Consider the following 23423-nt stretch of genomic DNA (forward strand, 5'->3'; position numbering starts at 1 on the left):
GGGCCATAAGAATACCGTTTAAAATGAGAGCCATAATATTTTAATTCAAACTAAATACTGGTAAATAAGGAATACATGGACAAAGTGTTATTTCAGTGACTTGCAGCCTTTTTCTTTTCTTGAATTACTCTTGTGCTTTCTTTCAGTGGCTGTTCAAGCTCTTTTTGCTGTTTTTGAAGTTTCTTCATTTCTATAAGTTTCTGAGAAGCTGACTTGTATTTAGAAATGTACTCAGACAAGCTCTTGTCCATTTTGTCAGTCACATTTAATTTTGTGTCTTTGAACATGAAAGGGTTCCACATTCCTTGAATCGAAGGGGTATCGGTATGCCAGTCTTTCCTTATCCTCATAATCTGAACACCTGATCTCCCTCGCATAAGACCGATCCACTGAGCAATTTCCTCTTTGGTACACCGGGTCAGATCAATCATCTCTTTGTATCCATTTACTGTAAAACAAAAATAAACTCCATTTGGCACAATTTTTTTTTACTCAAAAACAAAGGAGACAGAGTGGTCTTGCATAAAATGTGGCTGATCAGAATGACCGATGTGTGGCAATTTTGCACAGATGAGACAGTGGCAATTTTACACTGATGAGTGGCAATTTCATATCTCGTTTTAAAAACAGCAACCTTCACCTCCACTAATAAAATTACTTAGCAATAAAAAAAAGGTTGGAGTGTCAAAGGAAAAATTCTGAAAACAAGAGGGCCATGATGGCCCTGAATCGCTCACCTGACTAACCAAATACAATCCCAACCCAGATTTCATCAAGATAAACATTCTGACCAAATTTCATAAAGATTAGATAAAAACTGTGACCTTTATTGTCTACACAAGGTTTTTCTATTTGACCTAGTGTTTGACCCCAGGTGACCCAAATACATTCCCAACCCAGATTTCATCAAGATAAACATTCTGATCAAATTTTATAAAGATTGGATGAAAACTGCGACCTCTTCTGTCTACACAAACAAATTGTTGACGGTTTTTCTATTATTTGACCTTGTGACCTAGTTTTTGACCTCAGATGACCCAAATACAATCCCAACCCAGATTACATCAAGATAAACATTCTGACCAAATTTCATAAAGATTGGATGAAAACTGCGACCTCTATTGTCTACACAAGGTTTTTCTATTATTTGACCTAGTGACCTAGTTTTTGACCCCAGATGACCCAAATACAATCCCAACCCAGATTTTATCAAGATAAACATTCTGACCAAATTTCACAAAGATTGGATGAAAACCTAGACCTCTACTGTCTACTCAAGGTTTTTCTACTATTTGACCTAGTTTTTGACCTAGTGACCTAGTTTTTATCCCCAGATGCCCCAAATACAATCCCAACCCAGATTTCATCAAGATAAACATTCTGACCAAATTTCATAAAGAGTGGATGAAAACTGTGACCTCTACTGTCTACACAAACAAATTGTTGACGGACGCACGCACGCACACACATACAGACGCCGGACATCACACGGTCACATAAGCTCACCATGTCACTTTGTCGCGTTTCCCTTTTTGGGGGATTTTTTTACTTACTCTCTAATTATTACATTTGTACATGTTTGCACTATATTCATTGCTTTTTTCATAATTATGTTTGACAAGATTAAATTAAAATTGAATTGAGATATAATAAGCATGGGACAATTCAATGAATAAAAAAACAAGATATTTTAGAAGTTTTCACAAAATAATCAAATTATAAGCATATAATCTTCATATTTGTGACCCCCGGGTCAGGGCCAAATTTGACCCAAATGGCGTGAATTGAAGAAACTTGGTAGAGGACTATGAGATGTAACTGCATACTAAATTTAGTAGCCCTAGGCCCAATGGTTTGAGACAAGAAGATTTTAAATAGGCAGTTTTTAAGCATTTATTAAATTTTGTGACCCCTGGGGCAGGGTCAAAGTTGACCCCAGGGGCATAATTTGAAACAAGAGGACCAAGGGAATGGTAGACCCTATATACTCCAACATGTAAACATTAAAGTGAAGTATATATCTAATACAAGAGCACCGCCTTGCAGGTGCAGACCGCTCATCTATTTTCTTTTTAAAGGTGAAGGGACTCTCATTTTCAATCACAAAGGAGGGAGGGGTGGAGTGAAGAGGGGTGTTAGTGTGGGGTTGTGGACAGTTATTACATTATCTTCCAAAAAAGCGAAAAAAATAAATAAAAAAAATCGGGGGCGGGGGGGGGGGGGGTGTGGGGTGGGTGGGGGGGTGGGGGTGGGGGTGGGGGGAAGGGCGATGGGGGGGTGGATTTTTTGGGTGCGATGGTTGGACGGTATTTCAAACATAACCGTTTAAAAAAAAACAAATTGGGGGGGGTGGGGTGGGGTATAGTGTGAGGTTGTGGTGGTAATTTGTGAGATGATCTTAAAAATAAAAAAAAAATAAAAAAAAAAAAAAATTGTGGGGGGGGGGGTATAGTGTGGGGGTGTGGTGGTCATTTGTGAGATGATCTTAAAAAAAAAAAAAAAAAAAAATAGGGGGGAGGGGAGGGGGGAGGGAGGTGGGGGGAGGGCACGGGGGACGGTTTGGGTGGAGTCTATTGTGGTATGTCAGGTAAGAGTAGTTTCGTCAAAGTATCAATCAAATCTAATCATAAATAAAGAAGTTATGGCAATTTTAGCAAAATTTAATAATTTGACCTTGAGAGTCAAGGTCATTCAAAGGTCAAGGTAAAATTCAACTTGCCAGGTACAGTAACCTCATGATAGCATGAAAGTATTTGAAGTTTGAAAGCAATAGCCTTGATACTTAAGAAGTAAAGTGGATCGAAACACAAAATTGAACCATATATTAAAAGTTACTAAGTCAAAAAAGGGCCATATTTCCGTAACAATGACAACCAGAGTTATGCAACTTGTCCTTTTACTGTACCCTTATGATAGTTTTTTAGGTGTTCCAAGTATGAAAGCAATATCTATGATACTTTAGGGGTAAAGTGGACCAAAACATAAATCTTAACCAAATTTTCAATTTTCTAAGTATAAAGGGCCCATAATTCCGTCCAAATGCCAGTCAGAGTTACATAACTTTGCCTGCACGGTCCCCTTATGATAGTTAATAAGTGTTGCAAGTATGAAAGCAATAACTTTGATACTGTAGGAATAAAGTGGACCTAAACACAAAACTTAATCAAATTTTCAATTTTCTAAGTATAAAAAGGGCACATAATTCTGTCAAAATGCCAGTCAGAGTTACATTACTTTGCCTGCACAGTCCCCTTATGAAAGTTAGTAAGTGTTGCAAGTATGAAAGCAATAGCTTTGATGCTTAAGGAATAAAATGGACCTAAACACAAAACTTAACCAAAATTTTCAATTTTCTAAGTATAAAAAGGGCACATAATTCTGTCAAAATGCATGCCAGAGTTATCTAACTTTGCCTGCCCAGTCCCCTCATGATAGTAAGTTAGTGTAACAAGTTTGAATGCAATAGCATTGATACTCACTGAGAAAAGTGGACCTAAACGCAAAACTTATCCAAAATTTTCAATTTTCTAAGAATAAAAAGGGCACATAATTCTGTCAAAATGCACGCCAGAGTTATCTAACTTTGCCTGCCCAGTCCCCTCATGATAGTAAGTAAGTGTACCAAGTTTGAATGCAATAGCATTAATACTTTCTGAGAAAAGTGGACCTAAACGCAAAACTTAACCGGACGCCAACGCCAACGCCGACGCCAAGGTGATGACAATAGCTCATAATTTTTTTTAAAAAATAGATGAGCTAATAAAATGTCTAAATGATGATGCCAGATCTGCTCATTTTGAGCAATTTCTTCATTTATCGCAATGATTTATAAAATACCAAAATCAATTCCTTCATTTTCCATTACAATTTAAGTCTTTTAATTTGGAAAGTCCAAAATGTGTCATTTGGTAAAGCATTAACCCTTTACCAAATGACACATTTTGAACTGTCCCAAATTGAAAGATGATGCAGACAACACTTAAAATTATAATGGAATATGAAGAAATAGCTTTGGAAGAGTATAAATAATTGTGATAAAAGGAGAAATTGCTCAATATGAGCAATTTCTCCTTTAATCACAATGATTTATACAGTCTTCTGCACCAAACCCATAAAATCCTGTTACCGTTTGGTAATGGGTTATTCCAACCAAAAATGTGGAAATGGATTAACCCATTACAAACAATAACAAGAATTTACTGGTTTATTGCAGACGACTCTAGAAATCATTTGTGATTAAAGGAGAAATTGCTTATTTTGAGCAATTTCTCCTTTTATCACAATGATTTCAACCCTACCAAAGCTATTTCTTCACATTCCATTACAATGTTCTTTGTCATCTGCGACCTCTTTGAATTTGGGACAGTCCAAAAGTTGTCATTTGGTAAAGGGTTTATGGGTTCAACAGAAGTTGACCTTACATCTTCACAGGTGTTATGCAATGAAGGATTTCTTGAAGTACTGTTAGGGGAGTTACCCTTCTACCTCAGATGACTTAAGAAGACAAAAGAAGAAATTGCTCATAGCAAGCAAAATCTCCTTTAAACACAATGTTTTCTACCTATTTGGTTGAGGACTATAAGATTTCACCACATACCAAATTTGGTAGCCCTAGGCCTTATGGTTATGGACAAGAAGATTTTCAAAGTTTTCACAAAATATGCAAAAACGTATAAACACGCAAAGTTCAAAGAGCTCCTGCGGCCATGTTTTTCGACGAAACAAATTTTCTTGAACAACTTTTTAGGGGAGCCTTTAAGCATCATCCCTGTAAAAAAAATTGAAAATCCGACGAGCCGTTTCTGACGAGAAGATTTTTTAAGGTTTTGACCATATATGGGCATGGCGGCCAGCTGGGTTATGTGACCAAATTTTTTTTAACAATATTTTTTTCCCGTGACGTAAGGATGCTCCACATAAAATTTGGTTGAAATTGGCTCAATGGTTTAGGAGGAAAATATGATCTGCTCAGGTACGCTAAAAAGTAGACTTAAACATTGAGATAAAAGGAATTTTTGCTTGTTTTGAAGAGATTCCTCTTTTTTCTCAAAATTGACAAGATATCATCCACTAAACAGGCAACCCATGTTCGCATAAGGAAAAGGGTAACTTGGAAAAAAATGGTATCCATTTAACCCTTTACCAATCAACATATTTTGGACTGAACAATTTCTCAATTTCCCACAATGATCCAACCCTACCAGAGCAATTTCCTAAGCAATAATCACCTCCCATTTTAAAAATGGTATCCATTTAACCCTTTACCAATCAACATATTTTGGACTGAACAATTTCTCAATTTCCCACAATGATTCAACCCTACCAGAGCAATTTCCTAAGCAATAATCACCTCCCATTTTAAAGGAAAAATAATTTCTCATCAACAAAACTACAGCATTAATTGATTTCTGGTAGTTAACCCTTTTCCAAATTGAAAGAGGTTGCAGACGACAAATTAAATTATAATGGAATAAGAAGAAACTGATTTAATAGGGTAGGAAGCATTGTGATGAAAGAAGAAAATGCTAATTTCAGCAATTTCTCCTTTTATTTCAATGATTTCCACAGTCACAAACATTTGCAGAAAGAATTAACTGTTCTGGGTTAAGGGTTTATGTGGTCTGCAGCAAAGCCATCAGAAGAGAATCGTGTCAGAGAAACCTGGCCTGTAGCCAGCAAATCCTTTACTCTAATAGCACTATTAATTGGAAACAAGATGTGTTTGTGAAACAAAATGTCCCCCTATATGATGTTTGACATTGTAGGATGACCTTGACCTTGTGAAGGATGACCTTGACCTTTCACCACTCAAAATGTGCAGCTCCATGAGATACACATGCATGCCAAATATCAAGTTGCTATCTTAAATATTGCAAAAGTATTCATAAAATAAGCGATTTGGGCCACATATATTTGACCTCTGACCTTGAAGTATGACCTTGACCTTGACCTTTCACCACTCAAAATGAGCAGCTCCATGAGATGCACATGCATGCCAAATATCAAGTTGCTATCTTCAATATTGCAAAAGTATTCATAAAATGAGCGATTTTGGCCACATATAATTGACCTCTGACCTTGAAGGATGACCTTGACCTTTCACCACTCAAAATGTGCAGCTCCATGAGATACACATGCATGCCAAATATCAAGTTGCTATCATTAATATTGCAAAAGTATTCATAAAATGAGCGATTTTGGCCACATATATTTGACCTCTGACCTTGAAGGATGACCTTGACCTTGACCTTTCACCACTCAAAATGTGCAGCTTCATGAGATACACATGCATGCCAAATATGAAGTTGCTATCTTCAATATAGCAAAAGTTATTGCAAAATATTAAAGTTGGCGCAAACAGACAGACCAACAGACCAACAGACAGACCAACAGACAGGGCAAAAACAATATGTCCCCCACTACTATAGTGGGGGACATAAAAAGAGTACACTATAATTATTTCTAAATCTGCCATCTCAAGGAGATAATTCTGGACTTAATGGTCCGATGTTGCTCATTTTCGACAGGGCTCGAGTTTTCATTGATATGAAGACACTGTGCAAGTTTGGAAAGAATTGGATGAAAATTTTTGGACTTTATTGCATAAACACCATTTTCTCAATTCAAGGGGAGGTAATTCTGTACTTCATGGACCAATAATGCTCATTTTTTGTAGGGTTCGTGTCCTCATTGATATAAAGACACTGTGCAAATTATGAAAGGATCGGACAAAAAATGTGGAAGATTTTTGAAAGTTTTCACAAAATAGGCAAAAACGAATAAACATGCAAAGTTCAACGAGCTCCTGCGGCCATGTTTTTTGACGAATCAAATTTCTTTGAACAACTTTTACAGGGGAGCCTTCAAAGGTCATCCCTGTGAAATTTTTTGAAAATCTGATGAGCGGTTTCTGACAATTAGATTTTTTAAGGTTTTTACCATATATGGTCATGGCGGCCATCTTGGTTATGTGATCAAATTTTTTAACAATTCTTTTGTCCCATGACCTAGGGATGCTCCACATGAAATTTAGTTGAAATTGGCTCAATGGTTTAGTAGAAGAAGATGTTTACAAATTGTTTACAGACAGACAGACAGACAGACGGACGGACGGCCGGACGACGGACGGTGAGTGATCACAATAGCTCAACCCGAGACATCGCTGAGGTGAGCTAAAAAGTTGGGTGTGTCAAAGGAAAAATTCTGAAAAAAAGTTTATCCACATTAAAAAAATGCCAAAATCTACATTGCCTTTACCAAATTTAGAAAATTTGGTAGACAGTCACTCCATATGACACTATGAAATTAGTCATATATTCTTTCATTTACATTTTTCCAGATAATTGTTTCAGTCAAGGGGTATTTCACTCATTATTATCTGAATTGTGTTAAGTTCTTACACCAATTTATTTTAACCCTTTCCCACTCAGAAGCATTGATTGAATATGACTCATGTGCAAACAACATAAAACCAGAATTGCCTGCGAGTAACTCGCAGTTTGTTCAGGTTTTATGCTGTTTGCTGCTCCTCAGTATCTAACGCTAGGAAATGAAGCCTGAAAAACTTGAATCTAGTAAGAAAGATATTTAATTAAATTTAACTTTCTAAGGGACTACAAATTCTTCAAAATATGTATCTAAGTGGTGAAGGGTTAAATACGTATTGAAGCGAAAAATGTATTGTCAGGATGACTCTTAATTTCTTAATTTGTATATAAATTAAAAATAATGATGAAATTAAAACATGACAGTAATAACAGTAACTACTAATAAATCAGTACAGTAGATTCCACTTAATTGAATATCGGATAATCGAATAATTCGGTTAATTGAATAGAAATTGAAAACACCAAACCATTTGCATCTCTTCCAGTTGTAAATATTCCACATATTCTAATAGAAAATATGGCGTAATTCGGTTAATTGAATAGCCCTGGCAGCCAATTATTTTTTTTACCGATCTGAACCATTTTCAAACTCAACCGTCGTATCCAAGAAACAAATGTTCTGACCAAATTTCATGAAGATGTGGACCAAAAATGTGACTTCTAGAGTGTTCAAATATTTTCTAGTGTACATTATAATCCAGCAAAGAATGTCATAAATCTCCAAGGATACGAATCGTATCGACGATTTTGACAGACGCGCTCAATTGACAGCCTTTGTTTTCATTTCACACCATGCATGTATGTAGCGTCTGTCAAGCGTCACGTGACTAACAGGTGTAGTATGCGAGCATGTTCAATGCAAACACTGGTGTGCAGTCAGGTGCAAACTTTCGTATGCAAACTGTCGAGTAACACACTTCAACCATATGCGCTCGATTTTCAATGACAATGTTTTTGTTTTTTTTAATTTGTTGATTTATTTATTATTTAGTTACCCGTTGTTTATGATTCATGTGTATGCAATTTACAATATCTTGTGTCGATTGCCCCATAAATTGAGTGAAAAAATAGTTACAAGGATTTATCACAGTGTCTTTGGATGTTTCTGTTGAAACTGAAAGTAGATAGAAAAAGAGCAAGGTTCCCGGCCTGCGCGCGCATTTCAATAAGCGAGCGGGGTGACAGCGATTTAATTATGCATAATGACGCACTTCCGTTGCTTATGAAAATGGCGAGTGATTTACCTTGTCAATATCTATGTACATAGTCGAACTATCTTTTTTTTAAAGACGTTTTATCGGAAGATTTTTATTAATTTAGGTTGTGTATGCATTATAATAAACAACGGGTAACTAAAAATAAATAAATAAATTACAAAAAACAACATTGTCATTGACATCAAGCGCCTATGACTTCAACAGTTTGTTGTCGCTTAGAAACAATTAAAGAGTGTGTTGCTAATAAGAAACAAACTGTTGACGTGTCTTGCTCGACAGTTTGCAATAGGTGATGGAATGTTACACTATATTCTCAGTTCGTGTTTATAAACCTACACTACTGCGTCACAGTAAATCATATCTAAACATGATGTCAAACAATCGCAAACGCGCACATTTGTCCAAACATCGCAGTCTTAACACTGCTGATCATGTTTTCACAATTACCAAAATTAAATCCAGTATTGACCAGATCAGTACACAGTACATTATCTGTTTCAATACTAAATTACCTGAAAGAGCGTAACGTCAAAGATACAACAGCATTCTCCTCGCTACAAAGTTTTTCTTCGACAGTGTATATACACCCACGCTAATTTTCGCGCGCTTTTTACCAGGACATTACATGAGCAACAGATGTTGCTAGCGTAAGCGTTGGGTAAGCAATAAAATGAAAATGGGAAAAATCATTACACGCACCGTATGGCGTGACATTGTACATTTCTGCATAGTTTTCGCTAGCTTTTTGTTAGGGGCAAAGGAAATACATGTGGACGTTTTATTTAAAGCTAGAAGTGTGTTTTGGATTACAAAATTTGTATTCTCATTTGGGAATTCAACAAAACATTTATATTATATTTATAATGGATTCAATATTTAATTCCAATATTAATATTTTAAAACGCTTTATGTGTCAAAACGATGTTTTGATTATGCATGAAAAGCACAATTTCCAGGAGGATAACAACCGGTTAGTGATAACATTGGCATTATAACGGATTCTGTATAATTGAATACTCCGGATAATTGAATATTCGGGCGTGACAAATGGGCTATTCAATTAAGCGAAATCTACTGTAATTTAGAACAAAATGTATGACTTCTACATGAAATTGAAACTTGATAGTATAAGACAGAAAATATTACAAGATTTTAAAAATGTTTTGCTTGTTTTTCTCTTTTTTTAACACTATTTCAAACATTATTTAAGTCATATCAGGGATGTTTACACACACTTTTCCGGAGATAACTCGTTAACCAGTACGAGGTGCACACTCCTATGTCAGTAACTGACAACTGCCCTACTTGAATCTGAGAAAGAGCGAGATTGGCAATTAAACCCTTTTCCCTATAAGAAGCAAAGTGAAAATGGCTTTTGCATCCAGCATAAAACCAGAACAGCCGGAGAGTAACTCGCAGTCTGTTCAGGTTTAATGCTGTTTGCTGCTCATAAGAATCTAAGGGTTGGAAATGAAGCTTTTAAAATTTGAATCTAGTAAGAAAGGTCTCTAATAAAATTTAACTTTCTGTGGGAATACAAATGTGTGAAAATACGTATCTAAGTGGTAACGGGTTAAAAGATTTCATGGCCAATGCCCACACACGTTATGAGGCTGGGTCGGAGATTGTCGCTTGATTCACACATTCGTATTCCAGTACTTAACAAGAGCACCGCATAATGGGTGCCAACGCTTGGCTGCGGGTGCAGTTTTGAATAAATGAAAGATTGTCAGATTATTTTTTTTTTGATGTCACAGTGACCTTGACCTTTGACCTTGTGACCCCAAAAATGGGTGTGGCATGTAGAACTCATCAAGGTGCATCTACATATGAAGTTTCAAAGTTGTAGGTGGAAGCACTTTGATTTTAGAGCCAATGTAAAGGTTTTAGCACAACGCCGGCGGACGGCTGACAGCTGACGACGAGCTCGCTATGACACTACCTCTGGTTTTCTCCGAAAACAGCTGAGCTAAAAACTCCGCTAGTTGGCCCAGATTTTTCAAAATTTAAGAGACTTAAATTGCTTTAACATAAGGGCATTAAGTAGGTTTGATGTGCCCAGGCATAAGTTGATATTTATGAATTACATTTTTTTAAGTAAATGACAGATAAATGCAAAAATTCAGAAAGTTTCTTACAGAATTCAGCAGTTAATACAGGGGCTCTGTGTCTTCTGGGTTTCACATAGAACACAATGCCTGGATTGCCTTTGGTGAAGTCCAGTAGGTCATCTTCAACAAACTTCCTGCAAGTATCAGAAATAATGAATGAGAGAGGTTTCGTCACACTACCATTTTGTCATGCTATTTTCAGTAAGAGGAGAATGAAAGTTTCATCACACAGATAATTATATACATGCAGTATAGAACTTGAAGTATATTCATTTTGCAATATTATTGATGAATGTTTTGAATTTTATGTTAATGTCAATTAAATAATTATTGTTTTAAAAATGTTTAATGATTTTGACTGTGATAAAATGGATTATAATTGTACTATGAGTTATGGTCAATACAATTGAATTGAAACAAGAGCTGTCAGAGGACAGCGCGCTCAACTATTCGAGTGCTTGACATTATAATGTAAGCCATCATGGGGAAATTGTTCATATTCAATAATTTATTAGACAATCTTTCAAAAATAAAAAAAGGAAAAAAAATATTTTTTTTTTTTTTTGGGGGGGGGGGGGGTGAGAGGGGGTATAATGTGGGGTGTGGTCATTTATTAGACGATCTTTCAAAAATAAAAAAGGAAAAATAATTTTTTTGGGGGGGGGGGGTAGGGGGGGGGTTAGGGGGTATAATGAGGGGGGGGGGGGGGGTAATTTATTAGATGATGTTTAAAAAAAAATGTGGGGGGGGGGTAGGGGGGGTGAGAGGGGGGTTATAATGTGGGGTGGGGTAATTTATTAGATGTTTAAAAAAAAATTGGGGGGGGGGAGGTTAGGGGGGGAAGGGATTCTGGGTAGGGGCGTGGGGGTATTGTTTGGGTGGAATCCATTGTGGTATTCAGGTAAGTGTTGTTTTGTCAAAGTCATAATAAAATGTGATCATAAATAAAGAAGTAATGGCAATTTAAGCAAAATGTTCAATTATCTAAGTGGAAAAGGGGCCATAATAATGAAAAAATGCTTGATAGAGTTGTCTGCTCTTGTTTATAGGTTGGGGTCATGTTGGTAAACAAGTATGCAACATATAAAAGCAATATGTCAAAGGATATAGGAAATATTTGGGGTAGTACGCAAACATAGATTTATCAATAATATGCATTTTCTAAGTATAAAGGGGCAATAATTAAGACAAAATGCTTGATAGAGTTGTCTGCTCTTGTTTACAGGTTAGGGTAATGTTGGTTAACAAGTATGCAAAATATGAAAGCAATATGTCAAGGGACAATGAAAATAAACGGGGTAGTACGAAAACTTTAACACTTGCTGCACATTCTAAGTGGAAAAGGGGCCATAATTATGACAAAATGCTTGATAGAGTTTTCTGCTCTTGTTTATAGGTTGGGGTCATGTTGGTAAACAAGTATGCAAAATATGAAAGCAATATGTCAAGGAACAATGAAAATAATTGGGGTAGTACGAAAACTTTAACATTTGCACGCTAACGGCACGGCATGGAACGCCGACGCCGGGGTGAGTAGGATTATAGCTCCACTATATATATTTCATATATAATAGTCGAGCTAAAAATGTTTGACTTTCAACTACAGTAAAAACACAATACTTTCTGCTTATGAATTAATATGAATAACATAATTATGTACTTTAACATGATAATGAAACAAGAGTGCCAAACTGTCACAAGATACTACCGTTTTAAGGTTTTGGACACCATGCCAAATGCTTGAAATGCACTAAGTGACCTCGTGACCTAGTTTTTGGCCCAGCATGACCCATATCTGAACTTAACCTAGATATCAGTTAGACACAACGTCTTACCAAATTTGGTGTAGATCGGATGAAAACTACTTCAATTAGAGAGCGGACACCTACTGACGAATGGGGTTGTTTACCCTCGGGACTTCGGTTAAAAACCATTGCCCGAGCACACTGCTTAACATAAAACTCTGCTTTTAAAAGGTCGAAAACGGCCATATTATGGTCAGCCCGATTTTACTGGGCTGTACCATTTATAAAATAGGATACTTTGCAGTGTTGATGCTGTGCTTTAATAAAAATCTAGTAATTTAAAAACGGCTTTACTTATGATTCATTAAAGGCGTTATAAACGCAATGCTCAATATAACAACATAACGGACACCTTGCTTTATCCTTGAAATGCACTAAGTGACCTCATGACCTAGTTTTTGACTCAGCATGACCAATATTTGTTCTTGACCTAGATTTCATTTAGACACAATTACTGACCAAATTTGGTGAAGATCAGATGAAAACTACTTCAATTAGAGAGCGGACACCATGCTAAATCCTTGAAATGCACTAAGTGATCAGTGACCTAGTTTTTAACCCGCAATGACCCATATTCGAATTTGACCTAGATAGTGTCTAGCTTCTGACCAAATTTGGTGAAAATCAGATGAAAACTACTTCAATTAGAGTGGACACCATGCTAAATCCTTGAAATGCACTAAGTGACCCCGTGACCTAGTTTTTGACCTGCCATAACCCATATTTTAACTTGACCTAGATATTGTCTTGATACAACTTCTGACCAAGTTTGGTGAAGATTGGATGAAAACTATTTGAATTAGAGAGCAGACAATGCTGTGGACGCCACCCACCTGCCCGCCACCAAGGGTAAATCTATAATGCGTCTGTTTTGAAAAAACAGGCCTATAAAAAAGAACCTTAGCAAATGTGGCAGTAATCTGTCAAATCAAAATGATTTGTAAAATGATAATTGCCCCTTATTTCAGGCTCATGTGACCTTTAAACTTCTTTTAGTATTTTTTTTGTTTTGAACGTAATTTTATGGAGTTTAACCTCACTGGTGTCTGTTTTGTGAACTCACTATATTTTTTCCACATAGAAAAGGACAACTGCAATCAACATCATAATGAAAACTTTTCCTGTATTTGACAATTTTAATTAAATAAACATGCTCAGTCGCTGCATGTCAAGAATTTAAAGCGATGTTTTTGACATAAAAGTGTTAAGGCTCTGGCTACAGTGTTAGCTTCAGCAAACAGGTCTAGTCAGTAAAGTCGGCATTGGTATTCTTGCAGTATCGTTATTTCCACGGTATTTCAATTGCGCCACTAAATGCTGTTAACATCATAATTCGTGACCAAATTTATGTTTGCTGTCAGAAAACAGATTTACCTGTAATTATGACCAATACATGTTGAATTGTTTTTTTTATTCATTAAAAACATGTTTTTACCAAATTAAACAATATTTTCATTAAAATGTTTAGTGTTTTGCCTAATTTTCAACTTGTTTACAATTTGTCTGCTCACATTTTTCCATTTTCTGAGCCTCATAAGTAATCAAATTTCACTAGCTCATGCTATTGTTACGCATCCCTTAACAAATGTTTATTTGCTTAGAAGGGGAATCACCTTTATAATTATGCATCCATTGTCCAGAGGAGTGGTATAATGACAGTGGTGCAGTTCATATGACAGTTGAACTATATGCATGTTTATATTAATGTTTATGTTTTCTTATAGATTTTGCTGTTACAAACTTGAAACTTCTTATCAGATATTATAAACAAACTCTGATTGAGTGATCTACAGCCTGTTGATCTTGTTACATTGAAAATACCAATATGGTGTCAAACACGAGTTATGGAGGTTTCGGTAAATGACAAGTTCGGTAAATTGGATCTATAAAGTAAATGCTGTGGAGGTTTCTGTAAATTGGTATAAATAGGGATTATCGCACCTTTAGTCGATAAGCCTGTACATTAATTGAGTTGTTTTGCATTAATTATTTATCTGATTAAAATGTAAGGAGTTGATATTATCAATTTAGAGATGTTTGCAAAGTGTAAATATAAAATATCCAGGCTTGCAACCTATTAATATTCTAATCAAGGGAGGTAATTTATATATTAAAAGTTTATCTTTAGGTCATTATTTTTTTGTTTTTAATATATGTTTTTATACAATTAGTTGGAAAAACCTTAATTAAAGTGTATCAGATAAAAGTAGTAATAATTTTATCCAATATATTTGTTTCTTATATGAATACAATTTTCGCTTCTTTTACCTACAAGCAGGTCAGCACATAAGGTAGTCGAGAATACCGTACATAAACTCTGACATTTACACACACTTTCTAATACAAAAGTTTTTACACTGATATGCCTTTAAAATTTGTTAAATATTGAGAGTGGGGTATGTTATCAAGTTGATTTTTCTAAAAATAATCTAAATATGTATGATAATGCTTTAAAGGGGCCTTTTCACAGATTTTGGCATGTTTTGAAGTTTGTCATTAAATGCTTTATATTGATAAATGTAAACATTGGATCTAAACAACTCCTGTAAAAAATCAAGAATAAAATTTAAAAAAAGGAAAAATAGGTAGCCCGCATCAGGGATCGAACCAGTGACCCCCGAAGTCCTGGAGTAAAAACCAATTAGACCACTCGGCCATCCTGCCAAGTATGTATGAGAGACGTATTTTATACTTTATATAAGCAATCTTTGTAGATTCACAAAATTAAACGACAACAACAGAACTCTCCATATTATTCAATCTTTGCAACGCTTTATAATTTTCAGGTTTTTAAATCGTCAAAAGATTCATATAATGGCTATATTAGACCATGGTAAATGTTCAGTATTACTGTTTCCTCACAAATATCATAACTAAATTGAAAATTTGCGAATCTGAAACAACTTTTTTCAATTTTGTCAATTTACCAAAACGTGAAAAGATCCCTTTAACACTGGTGGCCGATTTTTTACGTACACGACCAGTAACTTTCAAACTGTGAAAAAACAAACATTTTCCTTCTTTAATCATGTTTACAAAAAATTAACTGGTGGTGATATCAAAGGATGTTTATTTGTGGTATAAACAAAATAATTATGTAATTGGGTAATTATAAAATTATCACGTCATTTTCAAATAAAAAATAAAAGGGAGAATGAAAAGAAGGTTTTCACGGGTTATCGAGCAATTAAGGTAAGTGTTGTTGCTCAATTGTTAAATTGTGTATATATGCAGGTGATATTTTTACTGTATCAAACAATCATGGCTGAAAACATCCTTGTATTTTCTGCAATATTGACGTCACTTCTCGTGCGCACGCTATTGCATGTGATGCATGCATCAACGCCCTGGGACCATCCACGGCGGTCCACCGCATATGCTCGACGAAGAGTATTGAACTATGTGAATGACTGATATTGTTGAAATGTCACATTAAATGACATTAAATTAAACAGACATGTGGGAACTCTGAAAGATGCTAATGTGTCTTATTTATATTGTACTGTGTCATAAATATATCTTATTTATATGTGACTATGCCCTGATTATTTTTTTTAATGAAATGTAAGATTCAAATATGTCCTATATATATTGTATCCATGTTTTAAATGTGTCTTATTTATAATACATGGTAAATAAAACGGATTACAAAGTTAATCATTTAGTATTTTTTATTCAACGGATTTGCTCAGGCAAAAAATGAAATCAGTTTTTTTGGCCGTAAATCCCATTGTTCCAATACAGTAGCCAAATGCCTGTGTATTAAGCCTGTGTATTAAGCTGATACCATAGGGATCACCACAGCAGGTTGCTAATACACAGTGTATTCATTCTGGTCTGCTGGCAGCACCCTCACACTACTTTGGGGAAAGGGGTCGGAAGCCCTTAGGAGGGGGAATTTTTTTGGAAATGGGGGAATTTTTATAAAAACAACAACAACTGTGTTTAACTGTTATAAATATATATTTCTATATATGTGACTGTCTATAAACAGAAAGGTGGACTTTCACTCAATCTACATAACAGTAATCTAATTTAAATGTGGGTCGGTAGGTAGGCTTTTTTTTCTTACCACAACACTTAATTGAATATTTAACTCAATGAGAATGCCATTATTTTCAGGTATCAGCAGTGTGAAATGCATGACGACATAGTACTAACTTTCAGATATAGTTCTTAACAAGATGTTTGATCCAGATTGTCTTTATCTGTAAATTACTGTACAAATAAATATTCTTTGAAAACTAAAGACTGAGTTTTTAATAAAGCTTTTATTGATTAGAATAAATGTCGATGAAACAAAACATTAACAAAAATAACAGTTCTGAACGATTCAGACGCTTTCCACAGTTGCGAAAATTTCGGACATTAAATTCGGATGCGGATTTTATAAGAGAAAAAACTTTTTTGTGATTTTTTTTACATTTTCGCAGGGGGAAAAAAATCTGTTTTTTGGGGGAAAAAATATACTTTTCAGGTGTGGGACTGCAGCCGAAATTTGGCGGCAGATTTTATAGGTTGAGGGCCCTGGCTGGCGTTATGTTAGATGTCATTTTTATCAGTTTTTACTTATTACGTATTATATGTTATATATTGATTTTTCTTGTGTTTTTCTCAACCAGAAAGAAATAATAAAACATTGTTTTATATAAAGCGCACTCGGAATTTGACCTTTAATTAAAAGCAATCCACAATTTTTGTAGCGTATTCTGCGCTCGGCTGCTGATGGTGTATAGTAATATGTCATATGAAATTCAACATTTGGCGCTTACAAGAGGTGGTCTCCACGTGGCAAGAGCTGGGAAACATATTCATTATGTTGGCAAACTACCTCATGTATATATATATTAAGAATTTGAGTGCTTTTTGGTGGTCTAAAATACTTTTACGCTTTATATTTAAACTGAAATCATTTTAAATAAATCATGTCTACAATATTTTACAAGAACCTTTTTTTAATAGCATTTAACCTAATTGAAGATCTTACATTGATTCCGTCGTAAATCATCATTTATTATTACTATTATGTTACTAAATAAAAGCACCAATTATTAAAAAAAAAAATAGTAATGAGTTAATTAAATCGTAGATTTACTTTCAATAGAGTTACATTTTAAATTCAATCTATATTTTTTTGGTTTGGTACCTACAATTTCTAAAAGAATTCGTTTTAAAAAGTTCAGAGGTAGCTCATTCATGCCTCTTAATTTTTTACCGTAGGCATAGCATTAATTACTCAACTCAAAATTAATCCACAGTTTGCAAATATATGCCCCTGATGTTATTGTAAGCCAATATGTGTCATTAACACCTCATTGTAGGTATACCACCTCTATAAAAACCAATTTACTGAAACCTCCACGGCATTCACTATATAAATCCAATTTACCGAACTTGTCTTTTACTGAAACCTCCAGCACCCTCAAACACCGCAACAGGCGATACTACTGTGTCTTTAAGTTTAATGTTTTACACGCAATTTTAATAAAATTATGATGGATATCAGCGGGAAATAAGTTAATTTTCGCGAAGGAGTCTCTTAAGTTTATAGAGTTAGCATTTTTTTCAGCTTTTATTGTTTATTTGAATGCATATCGTGAGAATACAGGTGACCATTACTATAATTTGATAAAACCTGATTGCTTTTGCTTTAACTGTGGATTGTGCAGGATTTTAATTACAACATCTGTAATAAAAATATTGCTTAAATGTTTGAGAATATATAACATTTGAAAACAATGTAATATACGAGCTGTATATTAACTGTTTTTTTTATATTCTATGTTCTTTAAAGCCTAATTTATCCGAAAAAAATGTCCGAATATGTAACAAGAAGAGAAAGTACACGACTTATTCAACACACCTCGCCGCTGCGCTTGAAGGATGGGATTTACACAAGCTCAGTGTTAGTCGCTGTAGCTGACACACATGCCTTCCAATGCCATTTTGCGCTATATTCTTGAGAAAAGTACTCGGGATAGTGCTGCTGCCCATTTCGTGACATTGACATTACTTGATTAAAATTGCGAACATGTGGTTTACCGGTTACCCGTGTTAGGCTATACATAACCAAATATGTTCAATTTACTGCCAGGGCCAACCCTTATATTATTAAAAAAAAGCACGATCAATAGGGTAAAGTCAAGTTAAAACATATTTGAGCAATTGACTTAAGTTGCATTTTATAGGGGAATTGTTAAGAGATTTTTGAAATTTATATTTAAATAAAGTATAGCTAGTATTAAATGCATGTACCGTAAGCCACTGACCTTCAAAATACATATTATACATCAATTAATATTAAGTTTATGAATCTAAATAAAACTTCAAAATACATTAATTTTGTAAAGATAGCTTACACCATATAGCATCAGTGTTAATATTTTGGTGTTGTTATATCCACAATGCACATGAATACGATCCTTAACTATTTCGACCCCAAACGAAATCGGAACGAATATTTTAATAATATCAAATACTATTGATCACTTAAAGTGATATTATGGGCATTTTTCACTGCTGAATTGAGCTGAAAAGAATTAACAGGTCAAAATAGTTAAAATGTGGTTACTGACCAATTATCTGCAACTTTTCTTGCTACAAGTTGTTCAGGTATGTGTATAAGATACACATATACCTGGTTGTTTATACAAAATATATATTATATTCAATATTTTACATGACTGGTGAGTCCTCTAAGCCGAAATGATCCATAAAACAAAATAGTGTCTTTGTGTCGTATGAACGAATCTGCACTAAAACTACATTTAGATTCACATCGTAAATCAAATCATTTTTGTCGTCAGTTGTAAAAACGAAAGTACTGTTGATATTCAAATGCATTATTTTTATCTCTACAGATATTGTCTTAGTATGTTGATGCTGCATGAACAAATATAAGTGTATATTGGAAGTGAAAACACCAAAAAATAAACAACGGTGGCGATAGACACCTAAAAACTGTAAGATGCCCATAATATCACGTTAATTATTCGATCCCAGTAATAATTATAGAAGTTCTATGATTTTTATGTCATGGTAATTAAAGAAATTTTCAAACCCCCCTCAAAACAACATTTAATTGAAAATTTGAAAATTCAACGTGCACATCCTTGATATAGGAATATCTATCTATGACTTAAGATCAAAGTTCCATTGAATTAAGTAGGGTGTACTACTTTCTTTTTTTTATGAGACATATATTTCACCAATTTTTGTGTGTGCTCTGGGCTGTACACAAGCTGACTTAACATTGAGACTTGCCTATTAAAGGGGCCTTTTCACGTTTTGGTAAATTGAATTTTTTTTAAAGTTGTTTCAGATTCGCAAATTTTCGTTTTAGTTATGATAATAGTGATACTGAACATTTACCATGCTAAAAAATATTCATTATATGCATCTTTTGACGATTTGAAAACCTGAAAATTATAAAGCGTCGCAATGCGAAACGATTGAATAATTTGGAAAGTTCTGTTTCTGTCCTTATATTTTGGGAAACTACGAGGATTGCTTATACCATTAAAAATACATACGCTAATATCATGAGCACCGGTGGTTGAGTGGTTAAAGCGGGAGACATTTTACTCCAGGACTCCAGGCGTCAGTGGTTCGAGCCCAAACTTTTTTTAAATTGTATTATTCTATTCAATATAAAGCATTTTAATGACAAGCTTCAATACATGCCAAAATCTGTGAAAAGGTCTCTTTAATTTAAACTATTTTATTTATTTTTTAAAAATATATGCTGACTTATGAAAAGTATATAAACTGATATTCCGAGTGAAGATTTAAACTGGTTGTAACGTGTTGCGGCACAGATGTTCATAAATAAGTGTTTTGTGTTCATATAAGAGTTACGTATATGTAGCATAACATGATTCTTTAATCGATTAAATTTGCTTTTTCCAAAATGGGAACCAGCATATTTCCCGCGGATTTAGTTTCAGCGTACGTAGCAACCAAAATGTAGGTTAGAATGAGAAGGCCAAGTTCATTAGTCTAGCTCTTATATTCAGTATATTTAGCGTGTAGTGAATACATTTAGTTTGGTAGTGGTTTGAAGTGTATATTGAAGGTAGTTGAAATCAATTTTTACTTTTATTAATCGTTTTATTGTGGAATTAGACGGAAAATAAATAAAAAAATGACAGAGGTGTCGCAGTCGAACCTTTACGTCCAAGAAAGAGTGCAGTCGTCTTATTTTCCAACTTTGCCGCCAAATGCACCGAAAGCTACACTGTCATATCCTAGGTGAGTATGAAAGAAGGATTTATATTCGGCCACTTAAATGTTATTAAATAAACTTTGTTTGTACTGATTGAAAACAATTTTAACACAAGTGGGACATTGCTTTATTTTTTTCAAAAAAAAGACAAGAAATGGAATATGAGATATTTCCTGATTAACATGCCAAATCTATGAATTCAAAATGATTTGGTCAATTCAATCTGTTCAGTCATCATTTTGATCACAGCAACTTGACATTAGCTTCTAACCTCTTCCCCTAGCGTCTACAGCCCTCCCGAAACCCTCATAATTGCCCATTTTGCATACACAATAACAAAACAAACACAATTTAAGTTGAACATTATTTTTTTGTAATAATATTTAAGGTAAAGAATAATGTATTTTTACTCAATTCTTTTTGGTTTTGTTATGTGTATATAAAATGGACGATTGTTTAGGGTTTTGGGAGGGGGAAGAGAGGTAGCAATCTGCTGGGGAGAAGGGTAGTAGCTAATGTTGATTTTGTTTGGAAAACTCTAAACGTTTGTAATAATTTTGATTAATATTTTGATATTTACAATTCAACATAGATTCTCCATTGTAAATTAGTAAATTGAAATAACTATTCAAACAAGTAACATATGCTTATTTCATTTGAAAAAACTACTAATGCTTAATTTTGTTTTTGCTGGTGCTTGGTGTTGCTAATTTCTATCGATAGATGTTTTGTGATGTAATAACAGCCAGCTGTGTTTCAATTTTATGGGCCAACAAAGTTTAAAGGTACTATTAACATGTATATTATACCACCTTAGCTTCAAATAGGCATGTATAATCTGTAAAAACAGTGTTGCTGTATATCAAACAAATTGAATGCATTCAAACGCAAGTTTTTTTTTCACATAAATTTACTTTCATCTGATTTTCAGAAAATAGTTTGTATGTATTGCATCATTCTAAATTAAAATTTATTTGACCATTGGTCGAACAAGAACAGTGCTTGGTGAGCACACAAAGTGTTAAAAGAATTACATATTTTAAATGGAATTACCCCTGTACTGATTAGACGTTAAATAAACTTTAATAAAGGCATACCTCTCATTTCATTGTATTGAGCCACATGATCTGTACATTTACTTGCGGAAATAAGATAAATTTGTGTTCATGAAATTCTTAAAAACATTTATTAGCCAGAAATTAAGAGTTTCTGAAAGTTCATGTGAGCTGTTTGGACAGGACAGTTCCACTTTGAGGTTAAATTTCCCAACAATTCTTATGGCATGTTCCATTTTATACCTGAACTAATTATTGCAGGTATGAATCTGAATCATCTGGAAAATTACCATAATGCTTGATTGTCTGACCTCATTTTATAGGTAAGGCCAGAATTTTTTAATAAAATGATTTTCGGATTTTTTTTATAAAAGTGTCGGGTAGGAGGACGGAAAAAAAAAAAAAAAAAAAGATGGGTGACCAAATATGCACTCATTTTTAAAATGTAATGATTTGAAGTTCTTTTTACTAAGCAACCACAGTGATTTTTTTAAACATGTTGATGTGCAAAATGATCATAATCAGACTGTAGGTCTTGATGTGCAGTTTTTAAAGTAGTTTGAATTTAAATAATATCTTAACTGGTTCAAAAGTTATGCACTTTTTTACTTGTCCATAATAAACTTTTTGGTGATTTTTTTGCTGAGCTTTTTGGTCATTGTACCTGTGCGTTTTGCGGACTTCGTGCGTGGAACAAAATAACTTTTTTTCATTTTGCTATCATTTGAATTTATTTCTTTTGTTTTAATTTATATCAACAAAGAACAAATAAGCTATTGAGGTTTAAAAGAAACATTCAATAGTTTATTGTCCAGTAAAAATCAATACCGCAGACAAATACAAATAGCATAATAAAACGCTTTTCAGGGGTTTCACTGGCCCAAAAAAGGTTGTCGTCACTTTATTGCGGTGTGAAAACCGCCGGTAAATCCAACTTTATTAATAAGGACAATCATTTAAGGAACCTTACTACATTAATGAATAATGGCAATGACTATATTTTTATTACTTTGAGAAGTATGTTAATACATAAATAACAATAAGTACCTTCATAACTTATCAAGTGGAAATTTTTTTATTTATATAAAAATAAAGCTTATTAAGACTTGTGAATCATAAGTCTTAATAAGCTTTATTTTTATATAAATAACATTTTTTCCACTTGATAAACCAGATAACCAACATAATATAATAACGTTTACAATAATGTAACAGTATGCTGTATAAATGATTCAGAATTATTAATTAAAACCTAGAATCACACAAATATACATCATCTGAAAGGAAAAATAAATCAAACATCAGAAAATAAAGCATCTCAATTCAAATTGTTAAACAGTTACATTTGGTCATTTGGACATGATATACATCAACTTCTGTTTATTATCAAATTTCACAAATTCTAAAACAACACCTTTTTTTAAAAGGTTTTCTGTTAATTAGCTGTGGTGGTTGATTTCCAGGTTCAATTAAATGAATATTTTTCACATCTTTTTCTTGACAGAAAGGTACAGGATAATTGCCACCATCCATTCTTGTTGTCTGAAATAACACAAAACATATGTTTACAAACTATATACAACAATTCAACACATAAATATCACAATCCTTCTATGTCTGAAT

The 23423-nt window shown here is 34.0% G+C and overlaps 3 protein-coding genes across 3 annotated transcripts in view; 1 reads left to right on the forward strand and 2 right to left on the reverse strand.

The window, feature by feature from the left end:
- Positions 1 to 23423, reverse strand: part of LOC127859356 (uncharacterized) — a 181739-nt gene that overhangs the window by 17547 nt on the left and 140769 nt on the right. The gene's annotated exons all lie outside the window — the stretch shown is intronic.
- Positions 25 to 18560, reverse strand: LOC127859362 (39S ribosomal protein L43, mitochondrial-like). The gene is made up of 3 exons (XM_052396719.1): positions 18385 to 18560; positions 10744 to 10850; positions 25 to 448 (listed from the first exon to the last, which is right to left on the reverse strand). The coding sequence occupies exons 1-3, from the start codon at positions 18513 to 18515 to the stop codon at positions 93 to 95; spliced, it is 594 nt and encodes a 197-aa protein (XP_052252679.1). The 5' UTR covers positions 18516 to 18560; the 3' UTR covers positions 25 to 92.
- Positions 20446 to 23423, forward strand: part of LOC127859355 (BTB/POZ domain-containing protein 16-like) — a 77917-nt gene continuing 74939 nt past the window's right edge. The window contains exon 1 of the mRNA XM_052396709.1: positions 20446 to 20771. Coding sequence (XP_052252669.1) covers positions 20665 to 20771 — 107 coding nt within the window. The 5' untranslated portion in view covers positions 20446 to 20664. The remainder of the gene's footprint in view (positions 20772 to 23423) is intronic.

This window comes from Dreissena polymorpha, chromosome 15 (assembly GCF_020536995.1).
Source record: "Dreissena polymorpha isolate Duluth1 chromosome 15, UMN_Dpol_1.0, whole genome shotgun sequence".
Lineage (NCBI taxonomy): Eukaryota > Metazoa > Mollusca > Bivalvia > Myida > Dreissenidae > Dreissena > Dreissena polymorpha.